Here is a 12,527-nt window from a genome sequence, read left to right as displayed (position 1 = left end):
AGCATCCTGAAGACCAGGCCCATTGTCCTCTTACCCCAGTGGTCCTTGAGGGGTTTCCAGGTGGTCCCCACCCAGCTAAATGATGGAGAGTTGGTAACCAAATGGACCCTGGTAGATCTTTAACTCTTGAGAGCGTAAAATGAAACCAAATGGACCCATAAAGGGTCTATTTTGTTTCATTTTACGCTCTCAAGAGTTGAATTATTGTTAAACATCTGCATTACTTAATTTACAAGTCTACACTATTAGAGTTTTGATTGATTGATTGACCGTTTGCAGAATTAAAGTACATTTCAATCACAACTCAATACAAAAGAAATGTTGTACGACCAATAAAGCACTAGCCTTGTTTACAAGAGGGTCCACCTTGTAGAAGAATGTAGAAGAATTGTTATTTTGATCAACGTTTGCCTGTTATCTCTCGGCACCACATCAATTCAGCATGGAATTGTGGACTAAATCTATCCAACAACAATTTGGATAGATTTTAGCTGTTTTTGACAGTGGGGCGGGGGCATTCGAGCATGTGGCTAAATATGTTTTTTTTTTACAAAATGTTATAGCAATTCTTGTTTTATTATTTACTATGGTCCTACTAGATGTCTAGACCCCACGGTCTACTGGGGGGTAGCCACACTGTTGTGTGTCATAGGCTCAATGTCTGTTTGACACATTCAGTAGATTCCGTGAACTTTTGTGGCCAGATGTAATTTATTGGGGTCTAGTAGGACTATAGTAAAGAATTAAAAAAAAGAAATCGCTATACATTTTTGTAAAGAAATACATTTTTAGTCCCATGCTCGAATGACCCCGCCCCCCTGTCAAAAACAGCTAAAATCCCTAAAGCAAATGAAAGCAGCAAATGAAAAAATAATTATACTCACCTTTTACTTTCTCTATAACAACCTAAAACATGAACCTTGGTTGAAAAAAACTGAAGTTGTCCTTTAAGACTATTAGCCTATAACTTTGGTACTGTAATGCCAATAATACTTTTGTACTTTTTACTCAAAGTAAAACAGCTAGTGAACACAGGCCTTTTACCTCTTGTAACAGAGAGTATTCTTTTACACAGATTTCGCAGCTGGCGAAACCTGTAGTTTCACTCTAAATATCAATCCGAGTACTTCTCCACCCCACCTCAACTCACCCCCAACTCACCCACCCACCCCTGCCCTGTCCAAAGGTTAAGGTCACACAGGTTCCACAGGTTGATACCGGTTTAACACCCCCCCCGCCACCTCCCTGTTTCCATGATGACTTTGTTTCCAGGTATGCCAACAACTGGCCAATCACAGCTAAGATGCAAGTAGTAGTAGTCCTAGTAGTAGTCCTAGTAGTAGTCAGAGGAACTTTATTATCTCTGCTGTCCCAGTCAACAACTCGTCAACAACAACGGTAGGTTGGTTTTTCCCTCATAAGTTCTTAAAGTATTTCTAGTTAAATCAATGCCAGTTGCTGCACGACAGTAAATGTATATTTTGTAATGTTTTATTTTCTTTATACTTTGTGGATGAATGTTACCATGGACGCATGTGTGATTGCTATAACCATAACTAACTACTTCTAGGAAGTAGGAAGAGGAAAACTTCCACACTTTACGCCCTTAACACGAAAAGAGCCGATCTACAAGCTCACAACGCTTGTATATCGGCTCTTTTCAGTGCGAGCGACACCAACTCCGGTCCGGGGCGCAACAGCAATGTATAGAATATTTACAATGAGGCTGACATGGGTTTTATATCATGCTTTAAATTAATCTGTCATTGTTGTAGTGAAGTGGTGTCTTTTTTCTTTTCTTTTTTTAAGATATATTTCTTTAAAGATAACAAAAACAAATGTTTATTGAACATTACATTTCCAACATAATGGCAGTGTATAATTGTGGCTGCTTATTTAGCCAAACAAAAATAAGTTTTACTGTACCTGTACACAAGAAGTAACATGCTACAACCTTGAACCTACAACTGGAATATCAAGATCTTCTGTATACATGTGTTACATAACAAAATAAGATTGGCCTACAACTTGTAGGTATATCATCCTATTTGGTCATGTAATCAATGTAAAAGTCCCTAAAATGTCTCACAAATTTGATAATTTGTATGTAGTAATAATAATACATTTGTATTTAATATCTCAGCCATGCTAGGGCTAGATATTAGCCTAACTACACGTCATGCATGATGCATAGCCTATACAGAGGGGAGTCAGACACATGTACTGCACAGTATGTTGATATTATCTCGGTTTACTTGCACTTTCAGTTGAGCTATTCTTCAAAGTATTTGTTCAGCATGGGCTACTATAGGGTACAGTTCATTGTAGAGATGCACCAATATGGAAATTCTTGGCCGATACACCAATGTTTAAAATAACAGTTTTGCCTATAGCTGATACTGATACCGATATATAATGTTTATATCATTTTTGTTTTTATTTCCCACTTTTGTGCCACAAATACGTATATATATCTTCAATACAAGAAATTAATGTTCAGAATCTACAGCTTGGGAGGCTGCAGATAACCAACATAGCCAACGCAAAATGTCTGCTTATCAACAACAGATGAATAAGGCTCAGCCTGTCATTGTTTTAACCGCCGGCCATGTTTACATTTCCTCCACAGTTCATTGGCAGAGCGTCGTACGTAGGATCGTCATGTCGTCTGACTGTGACGCAGATACAGGAAACAACGGGGATGAAGTCGACGCCTTAGGATTCTCAAAGTGGTTTAAGAGGTACAGTGGCCATCTTGGAATCCAGGATCAATTCCTGGCTCCTCCTGGCAAAATGTCAAAGTGTCCTTGAGCAAGACTCTGTCTGAACCCCTAAGACTCTGTCTGAACCCCTAAAGACTCTGTCTGAACCCCTAAGACTCTGTCTGAACCCCTAAGCCAAATTCCAATACCCAAAATCTCGGTCACTCACACTCGATCACTCGAGCATGGCAGTGTTATGGTGTAATTGGTGACCTGCCGAAATATGTGACCATCTTGTGGCCTTCACACAACTATTCTCTTTAAATACGCGGCCTGAATACCACCAGGTTGAAGTCTGTAGTTTTAGCAGGTCACCAATTTCAGTGTGAGTGAGTAAGTGGCCAAGATTTTGGGTATTGGAATATGTCTCTTAAGCAGGTTGGTGCCTTGCCCGTCGGTGTCCTCCACCGTCGGTGTGTGGATGTGATGTATATTGTAATGTACAGCACTACACACACACACACACACACACACACACAATTACTGTATACAGGTATAGCTGTACTGGCTAGAGTAGCTAGAATATACTTACTTACTAGTATTAGTAAGAAATGTGAACAGCACGTGGTACAGTCAGTCTTTAAGGCTAAAAGGATATCAACACTGTTTCAAGATTTAACAAGAATAGTTTCTAGTTATCACTGAATAACAGATTATTCAACAATGATCACCTACTTTAGAATTTCAATGCTGCAAACAAACAATCAACAATCAATTCAACAGATGCACTTATTTGTTGAGGTTATTATTATTGTTTATTATTATTATTATCCACTACCTCAAAACCTAGATACCAGCCCTATGCTACACCAGTCATGGTGTCACACCATTGCATGTTGGTATGTTGCTAGATAGGTAGGGGGGGGAGTATGCAGGAACTGTAATTAGGCAGGTATTTTAAGTCCTGTCCTGTCTCTCTCCATTATTGAGGGTAAAACTATGCATGTGACATCTCACATCATCACCATACCCGGAAGTTAGTGCCTACTGAGTGTCACAAAACTATAAAACTTTATGGCCTTGACAGCCCATAAACAACCTTAAAGTCACTTTGAAACTGGCTTTGCCACTCACTTTATGCATGCCAATACCCTCCATTGGCAGAGAGAGACTCACTTTATGCATGCCAATACCCTCCATTGGCAGAGAGAGACGTTGTTACTTTATATCCATGGAGTACCTGAGTGACATGCCTATTGTGTCATGACACAGACATATATTAAATGTACAACTGTACATTTAATATTTAGGTCAGTCTGTGCTCTCCTACTGTATATGTGGACATGAATAAATGGTTAAAACTTGTGTCACAGGGATAAGGACCCCCAGCCACGCAAGGCCGGTACGGGCAGCAACACGACAGCTGCTGCTGCCGTGTCCTCAGAGCCGTACCGCTACAACATGGACTACCCCAGCATGGGCACCTGCATCATCATCAACAACAAGAACTTCCACAGGAACACGGGTAATAATTATGTCAACTAAATGACACAACTAAAACATTTAGTTTTAGTTTAGTTTTTAGTTTTATTTTTTGTTATTGGTTTCAAAATTGGTTGTCAGTTCTAGACTCGACACGTTACACTCTTGTATGATGACATAGGGCATCGGTTTACGGTAAACAAAACCATAAAAAGTGCCATATAAAACATATACAATATGCAGCAATATGCCCTGGCTGTCATAGTCGTGGCTGAAGGCTGAAACTAAAGGCATTTTATATGTGCGAACACACAGTCTTATTATTATTATATTATATAGTTATATACTTGGATAATGAAACAAGTCCTTTATATTAGGGATAGGCAACCTCAGGCCAACATTGGCACAGGGGAGGGTGATCACTGACACACTGGCAAGTGTGAGAGATAGTTTTCTAAACAATTTAGTAATTTACAGCCAAATTACATCCTGCACATAACTTGACATTCATTCAAACTGATAAGTGACCGGGGAGGGAGTCTGGGAGATAGGTGGGTTATTGCTCTGAGTAGTCTAATGATAATTAGGCTACAATAAGGTTATGTATAGCCGAAGCCTATGGACAGACAACATCAGTTGAAATATGTAATTTTTAAGTGTTTATAGCTCTGTCATTCTTCATTACTTCATGTCAGAATGCTTTATTGTGTGTGTGTGTGTGTGTGTGTGTGTGTGTGTGTGTGTGTGTGTGTGTGTGTGTGTGTGTGTGTGTGTGTGTGTGTGTGTGTGTGTGTGTGTCTGTGTGTCTGCATGCGTACAGGGATGATGGTCCGTAACGGCACAGAGGTTGACGCGGCCGCTGCCTTTAAGACCTTCGCTGGGCTCGGCTACAAGACCAAAGTGGCCAACGACCAGACTGTACTCCAGATGCAAGACCTCTTATACAAAAGTATGTTGTTTACTATTATTACATATTTAACAGACGGTGCAAGCTGCCCTGCCCGTAATTTGTAGGCCCATAATCACAGTTTCACAGATAAGAAACCCTCTTCCATGGGTCTTCAACAGGTGGTCCTCAGAGTTACTACAGGAGGCCTGTAGGAACTTATTCTTTCTCCTTACATCAACCACTTAAAAGCACTTGGAAACTAAAAACATTAGGGAAATTGCACACAGTCACACGTTTAAGCAATACAAGCAAAACCAGTTCTGCCATATTGTATGTGTATTGTATAGTATTGTCCCATTTTCCCACCAACTAATAGAAAAGTATAATCTTTTAGTGGTATTTAATAAAGACTTGGGGTTGATACAAATTTAGCCTAACAATCCCTAGTAAATTGTCTACCCCAAGACCAGTCTAAAATATAGCTGGAAATCAAAGGTCTGGACGTTAAAGGTATATTCAGTGATTTCACTTAATTACAAATATCACTTATTTTTTTGCTTTGTTGTGATAATCCTCTCTACTATAGAGTGTGCTGACCATATAAGGAGTTCCTCCCTGTCCCCAGTTAGCCCCTGGGGGTCAAAAAACCTTAGGTTTCGTTTTTGGCTCTCTATCCTGATTGGATGAAAGGCTTAGGTCCCAGCCAAAAACGAAACCTAAGGTTTTTTGAGTGAAATCACTGAATATACCTTTAAACAATGTCTGTGTCTCCTCCGTTCCTCTCCTCCACAGTATCCCAGGAGGACCACAGTCGCTGTGCGTCGTTTGTGTGCGTGATGCTGAGCCACGGAGAAGAGGAGAAGATCTACGGAACGGATAACTACGTAGAGCTGAAAACACTGACGGAAATGTTCAGAGGAGACCGCTGTCCGAGTCTGGTGGGGAAACCCAAGCTCTTCTTCATACAGGTCAGTCACACATATGGACGCACGCACATGTAGCAGAGTGGCTCAGAGCCTCTGCCTGATGGCCTCAAAAGTCTAATATCTCCGCCGGTCCAGAGGGATATCCCTTTGGTCTAGTGGTTAAGATGTTCACCCGGTAGGCCCGAGTTCAAATCCCGGGTTACATTGGTGCCGTGACCCGGATCGGGTTTCCCCGTGGGAGGAGGTCAAAAAGGAGGTGAGGGAAGCAGAGCCCCTCAGAGTCTAGTGGTTAAGATGTTGGACTTTCACGCGGGAGGCTCGAGTTTGAATCCCGGGTGTTACACACAGTTTTACAAACAGCATATGATGTTATTATTCCCTGAGCCAAGCTTGCGCCTAACCGCATACCTGAATGGGACTGGGTGTTACAATCCGTTTATACCATCAGAAACAAAAGGCAATGTCTACCAGTAAGTGCAGCGAATCACCGGCCCGGCACATGTGGCACCCGAGCCTGTCATTAGCGTGACAATGAACAAAGTTCATCCAAGACTCCATGACATCTCTGGGGTCCACCATACCAAACCAGCAACCCGCCGCATCCACCGGCAGGGGCATTGATTGATTGATTAACAGTTTGCAGAATTACATTACATTTCAAGCACAACTCAATACAAAAACTGTTCGAGTGGACAACACTATAGAGGGTATGCGTGTGACATCATCATCAAACCAGGAAGTTATGCAGGAACGCCTACTGAGTGGCAAAAAACTACTTCCTGGCCTCGACAGCCCATAAATCCAAACAGAAAAGTCCTGTCTGATTGAATTAAACAACGTTAAATGATGTTAAACTCACTTTGCATGTTGCTTTGCCACTCGATTTGCCACTCGATGTGCCATACACTTTAAGCATGTGCATATACCCTCTATAACGGCATTACACTTGTTTACAATAGGGCCCATCGTCCTATCGCTCAATTCATCAATACATTCAGAGACACTGAGCCAAGCCTGGTGGTGAAGCAGCTTTCTGCTTCTACGGGCCGACGGCGTGGAAAAAACTCCCACTGTAGCCTGCCTTCGACAGGCAGCCTCTGTAGACATTTTTAAAGCACAGCTCAAGACCCACTTCTACACCCTTGCTTTTAATTGATCTTTAAATTTGTTTTATGCCTTGCTTTTCTTTTCTTTCTTTCTCCATTGCTCTGTAAAGCACTTTGAGCTGCATTTCATGTCATGAAAGGTGCTATACAAATAAAGTTGTATTTATTATTTATTATATATGTCTGTACCAGGCGGAACGTGGTACAGACCTGGACCCTGGCATTGAGACAGACAGTTGCATTGAGACAGACATTGCCCCAGTCCAGTCAGAACAATGCAGGATTCCCGTGGAGGCGGACTTCCTGTACGCTTACTGTACTGCACCAGGTAAGTCATGTGACAATAGGAGGTCACCTTATCACCTAATACTGGGGTATGAATGAATAGGAGGTCACCGTATCACCTAATACTGGGATATGAATGAATAGGAGGTCACCGTATCACCTAATACTGGGGTATGAACGAATAGGAGGTCACCTTATCACCTAATACTGGGGTATGAATGAATAGGAGGTCACCGTATCACCTAATACTGGGGTATGAATGAATAGGAGGTCACCTTATCACCTAATACTGGGGTATGAATGAATAGGAGGTCACCGTATCACCTAATACTGGGGTATGAATGAATAGGAGGTCACCTTATCACCTAATACTGGGGTATGAACGAATAGGGACGTCACCTTATCACCTAATACTGGCGTATGAATGAATAGGAGGTCACCTTATCACCTAATACTGGGGTATGAACGAATAGGAGGTCACCTTATCACCTAATACTGGGGTATGAATGAATAGGAGGTCACCTTATCACCTAATACTGGGGTATGAATGAATAGGAGGTCACCTTATCACCTAATACTGGGGTATGAATGAATAGGAGGTCACCGTATCACCTAATACTGGGGTATGAACGAATAGGTCACCTTATCACCTAATACTAGGGTATGAACGAATAGGCCTTTCCTCCGTCAACCAAAAGCCACAGTGTTCTGAACAGTGTTAGATTTTAGTCATAGTCTCTTGAATAGTTTTCATTTAGTTCCAGTCACATTTTAGTCACCTGGAATGTTTAGTCTAGTTTTAGTCGACTAAATATCATAAGATTTCAGTCGACTAAATCTACAGTTGATTTAGTCGAACAAAATGTATTTTGGCAGGCCCTGATGCTGAAAATAGCTGATCTAGCGCAACGTGTTGTGATATTGTAGATCGGCTATTTTCAGCACGCAACTAATTGTAAAATGACTTACACTGGATTTCTTGTCCACTAGTCCCTTCCTAACATTTTCGTCTAGTTTTTATTTGTTGATGGAATTGTCAGTATATTTAGTCTTAGTTTTAGTCATCATAGCTTAGTTTCCATTTAGTTTCCGTCAGTGAAAAAAAGGTCGCCAAACATTTTTCATCTTAGTTTTAGTCGACGAAATCAACACTGCTTCTGAAGCCGTACACGTTTCATTCCACCCTCCAGGCTACTACTCGTGGAGGAACATGGCGTGCGGCTCGTGGTTCATGCAGGCTCTGTGCGAGATGCTCCAGCGCCACAGCAAGGAGCTGGAGCTGATGCGGATCATGATCCGGGTCAACAGCAAGGTCGCGCTGGACTTCGAGTCCAACTCCACCCTGCCGGGCTACAATGGCCAGAAGCAGATGCCGTGCATCGTCTGCATGCTGACCAAGGAGCTCTACTTTCCCTCCCAGTACCTCCAGGACCCCCAAGATCAACCCTAGTACCCCCAGGACCCCCAAGCTCAGCCCCAGGACCCCGAAGCTCAACCCCAGTACCTTCAGGACCCCCAAGCTCAACCCCAGTACCTCCAGGACCACCAAGATCAACCCCAGTACCCCCAGGACCCCTAAGCTATAACTAGATGTTTAATGTACTGCTGCTGCTCTTTTCCTTTTATTGATACGATACCTGTGTCTGACATAATGACTACCTTAATGTGTTGTGTATATGGATTGCAAATGAATTGCTCTTTGCGGAGATCAATAAAGTTGTTTGAATCTGAATAGGAGAGATGACCATGATACTGACCACGATGTGGTAATTCCACAAACATCTGTGCTGTCGACACTTTCACAAGACATCATAAGTGGATCTACAGAGAACAATGGTCACCAAGTTCAGCTATAAGAAACTTTTTTTCTTCATTTATTTACTTTTATTTAATTTACTGGAAGCCCCCATAGGTCCCATGTTAGACCCAGACCAAACCTTTGATTAAAATGTCATCTACAGGCTTAGCAGATGAGATTAAGCTTGGTTGCTAAGAGTTGCATGTTGAGCAATTTGAGTAATTAGCATAATATGTGATCAAACCATTAACAACCTATGCAAATCAAAATGTCCCTTTGACTTTGTGACTAGTGTCCACTCTCCCACAACAGCATATCTGCAAGACATTGACCATAATTATCGGTTTACCATGCGGTTAATGATACTAATGAAGGCTCTGTTCCATTCTGGTCAAACGGAGTCATTAATGATACTAATGAAGCCTCTGTTCCATTCTGGTCAAACAGAGTCATTAATGATACTAATGAAGGCTCTGTTCCATTATGGTCAAACAGAGTCATTAATGATACTAATGAAGGCTCTGTTCCATTCTGGTCAAACAGAGTCATTAATGATACTAATGAAGGCTCTGTTCCATTCTGGTCAAACAGTCATTAATGATACTAATGAAGGCTCTGTTCCATTCTGGTCAAACAGAGTCATTAATGATACTAATGAAGGCTCTGTTCCATTCTGGTCAAACAGAGTCATTAATGATACTAATGAAGGCTCTGTTCCATTCTGGTCAAACAGAGTCATTAATGATACTAATGAAGGCTCTGTTCCATTCTGGTCAAACAGAGTCATTAATGATACTAATGAAGGCTCTGTTCCATTCTGGTCAAACAGAGTCATTAATGATACTAATGAAGGCTCTGTTCCATTCTGGTCAAACAGAGTCATTAATGATACTAATGAAGGCTCTGTTCCATTCTGGTCAAACAGTCATTAATGATACTAATGAAGGCTCTGTTCCATTCTGGTCAAACAGAGTCATTAATGATACTAATGAAGGCTCTGTTCCATTCTGGTCAAACAGAGTCAGTGGCCGTGGTTACTGTACATGCAGGCTGATCATTCCGAATAAATACTTCGGAATAAAATACTTCGGAAGTAATGTTTTTTGCTGCGAGTTCCCATGGGAAATGGTCATTCTGAATGAGTGTTTACATGGACGGTGTCGTTGATAAAGTAAACGGTGCCAAATGGTACAGTACATTAAAATGGCCTGTTGGGGGCAATGGATCTCCAGAGAGACATTTCCAAATTCCATCTCTCTCCCACTTTGCAACAACACACACACACACACACACACACACACACACACACACACACACACACGCCCGACACTCATTCCTTACATGACAATCTCTTCTTGTTTCATAGTTTCAATACATACTATAGTTATACTATGCAGATGTACAGTGTTATTCTTTTTTTTTAGTTGGTCGGCATCTCAAAAGGGGGGCCTGTGGAAGGTCACAACCCGTAATATTGTTTTAAAATGATAGCTAAACATGTAAAGAAAAAAAGAAAGCTCCGGGGGGGGGGGGGGGGGGGGGGGGGGGCAGGGGCCCATAATTTCTAGATCCGCCGATGCCCTGGGACCCATCTAAAAGACCACCCCTGGGTCCCGGGGCCCATTACATTATGGAGTGCCATATTGTAATAACATTACAGATCTGCATATAGCATGTGACCATGTGGCTGGTGGCTCAGCTTTTGTTGACCTTTGACCTTGGCTGTCGATCTCTCTAGATTAGGAGACAAAGCGGAGGAGGGCAAAGGAAAACAACAGTAAACATTAAAATCATTAATAGAACATCATTTGTAAACAACGAAATATGAATATATTGAATTTGCAAATAACATAATTGAAATACCTGATTATGTACACCTGATTAATTATCCATGACAAGATTACTGATAATAATTAGCTAACATATAATTGACATATCATATTTTACAGGATGTCAAATCCATAGTGCAACAAAGAAAACAGGGATTGGACAAAAATGAACAATAAGTCACTGTTAATGTAAACCAAGTCTGCATTCTAGATTGCTTACAGCTGAAACAGAGCAGTATAATTGCATGGCAAGTTGTTTGGCTTTGCTCTTTGTCATGCCAGCTATATAATATAGGCCACTCAGTTTATGTACATGGCCCAGGCTTCCAAATAATCAGCATCAGAGTTCAAATCTGACTCCCATCTTGTTTCCTGCCTCTGGTGCAGGCCTACTACATTCCAATGTTATTTCAGTTTATCTACTATCAACTATCAACTAACTATCCATCTATCTATCTAAGTGTGTGAGTTTCTTCACCTGCTATGAAGGATGTAGAAACAGCTTGGATGAACTTCAAAAGTCGTGAACAATGTTGAATGAGATGATGGCTCCATAAGGTAAATAATAATAATAACAATAATAATAAAGCTTTATTTGTATAGCACCTTTTAAGAACCAGTCACAAAGTGCTTTAACAGAGAAACATATGTAAAGAGTAAGACATAGCAAGGAGGCACACAATAGAATAAAATACATTATTATACATATTATACATAATGCACAAAATCACAACAACAACAATCAATAAAAGATCACAGATCACATGGGTAGGGGGTTGAATGCAGCTTTGTAAAAATGAGTCTTAAGGAGTGATTTAAAACGGGGCACAGGCTCGGCAAGCCTGATCTCTGGGGCAGGGCATTCCAGAGAGACGGTCAATCAATCAATCAATCAATCAATCAATCAATCAATCAAAAACGTACCTTTTTAGGAATTTGTTTTCTTAGTTGTATCTTTTATTTCATATGCCTTGATTTGACTTAGTTTAGCTTCTTACCCCAGTAGGGTCTTGTGGTGCCATCTATCTGCATGTATAGGCTATAGATACAGTACAGTATGTCCCTGATCTATCTGCATGTATAGGCTATAGATACAGTACAGTATGTCCCTGATCTATCTGCATGTATAGGCTATAGATACAGTACAGTATGTCCCTGATCTATCTGCATGTATAGGCTATAGATACAGTACAGTATGTCCCTGATCTATCTGCATGTATAGGCTATAGATACAGTACAGTATGTCCCTGATCTATCTGCATGTATAGGCTATAGATACAGTACAGTATGTCCCTGATCTATCTGCATGTATAGGCTATAGATACAGTACAGTATGTCCCTGATCTATCTGCATGTATAGGCTATAGATACAGTACAGTATGTCCCTGATCTATCTGCATGTATAGGCTATAGATACAGTACAGTATGTCCCTGATCTATCTGCATGTATAGGCTATAGATACAGTAGGCCTACAGTATGTCCCTGATCTATCTGCATGTATAGGCTATA

At 41.1% G+C, this 12,527-nt stretch overlaps 1 protein-coding gene across 1 annotated transcript; it reads left to right on the top strand.

The window, feature by feature from the left end:
- Nucleotides 1-4,130: 4,130 nt before the first annotated feature.
- Nucleotides 4,131-8,840, top strand: LOC310873803 (caspase-3-like; the record flags this gene model as incomplete). The annotated part of the gene is made up of 5 exons (XM_083786354.1): nt 4,131-4,227; nt 5,005-5,133; nt 5,866-6,041; nt 7,298-7,433; nt 8,581-8,840. The coding sequence occupies exons 1-5, from the start codon at nt 4,164-4,166 to the stop codon at nt 8,838-8,840; spliced, it is 765 nt and encodes a 254-aa protein (XP_083642480.1). The 5' UTR covers nt 4,131-4,163.
- Between the last annotated feature and the right edge of the window lie 3,687 nt (nt 8,841-12,527).

The sequence above is a fragment of the Protomyctophum parallelum genome (assembly GCF_964188405.1).
Source record: "Protomyctophum parallelum genome assembly, chromosome: 16".
NCBI lineage: Eukaryota > Metazoa > Chordata > Actinopteri > Myctophiformes > Myctophidae > Protomyctophum > Protomyctophum parallelum.
This window is presented reverse-complemented; position numbering and strand designations above follow the sequence as displayed.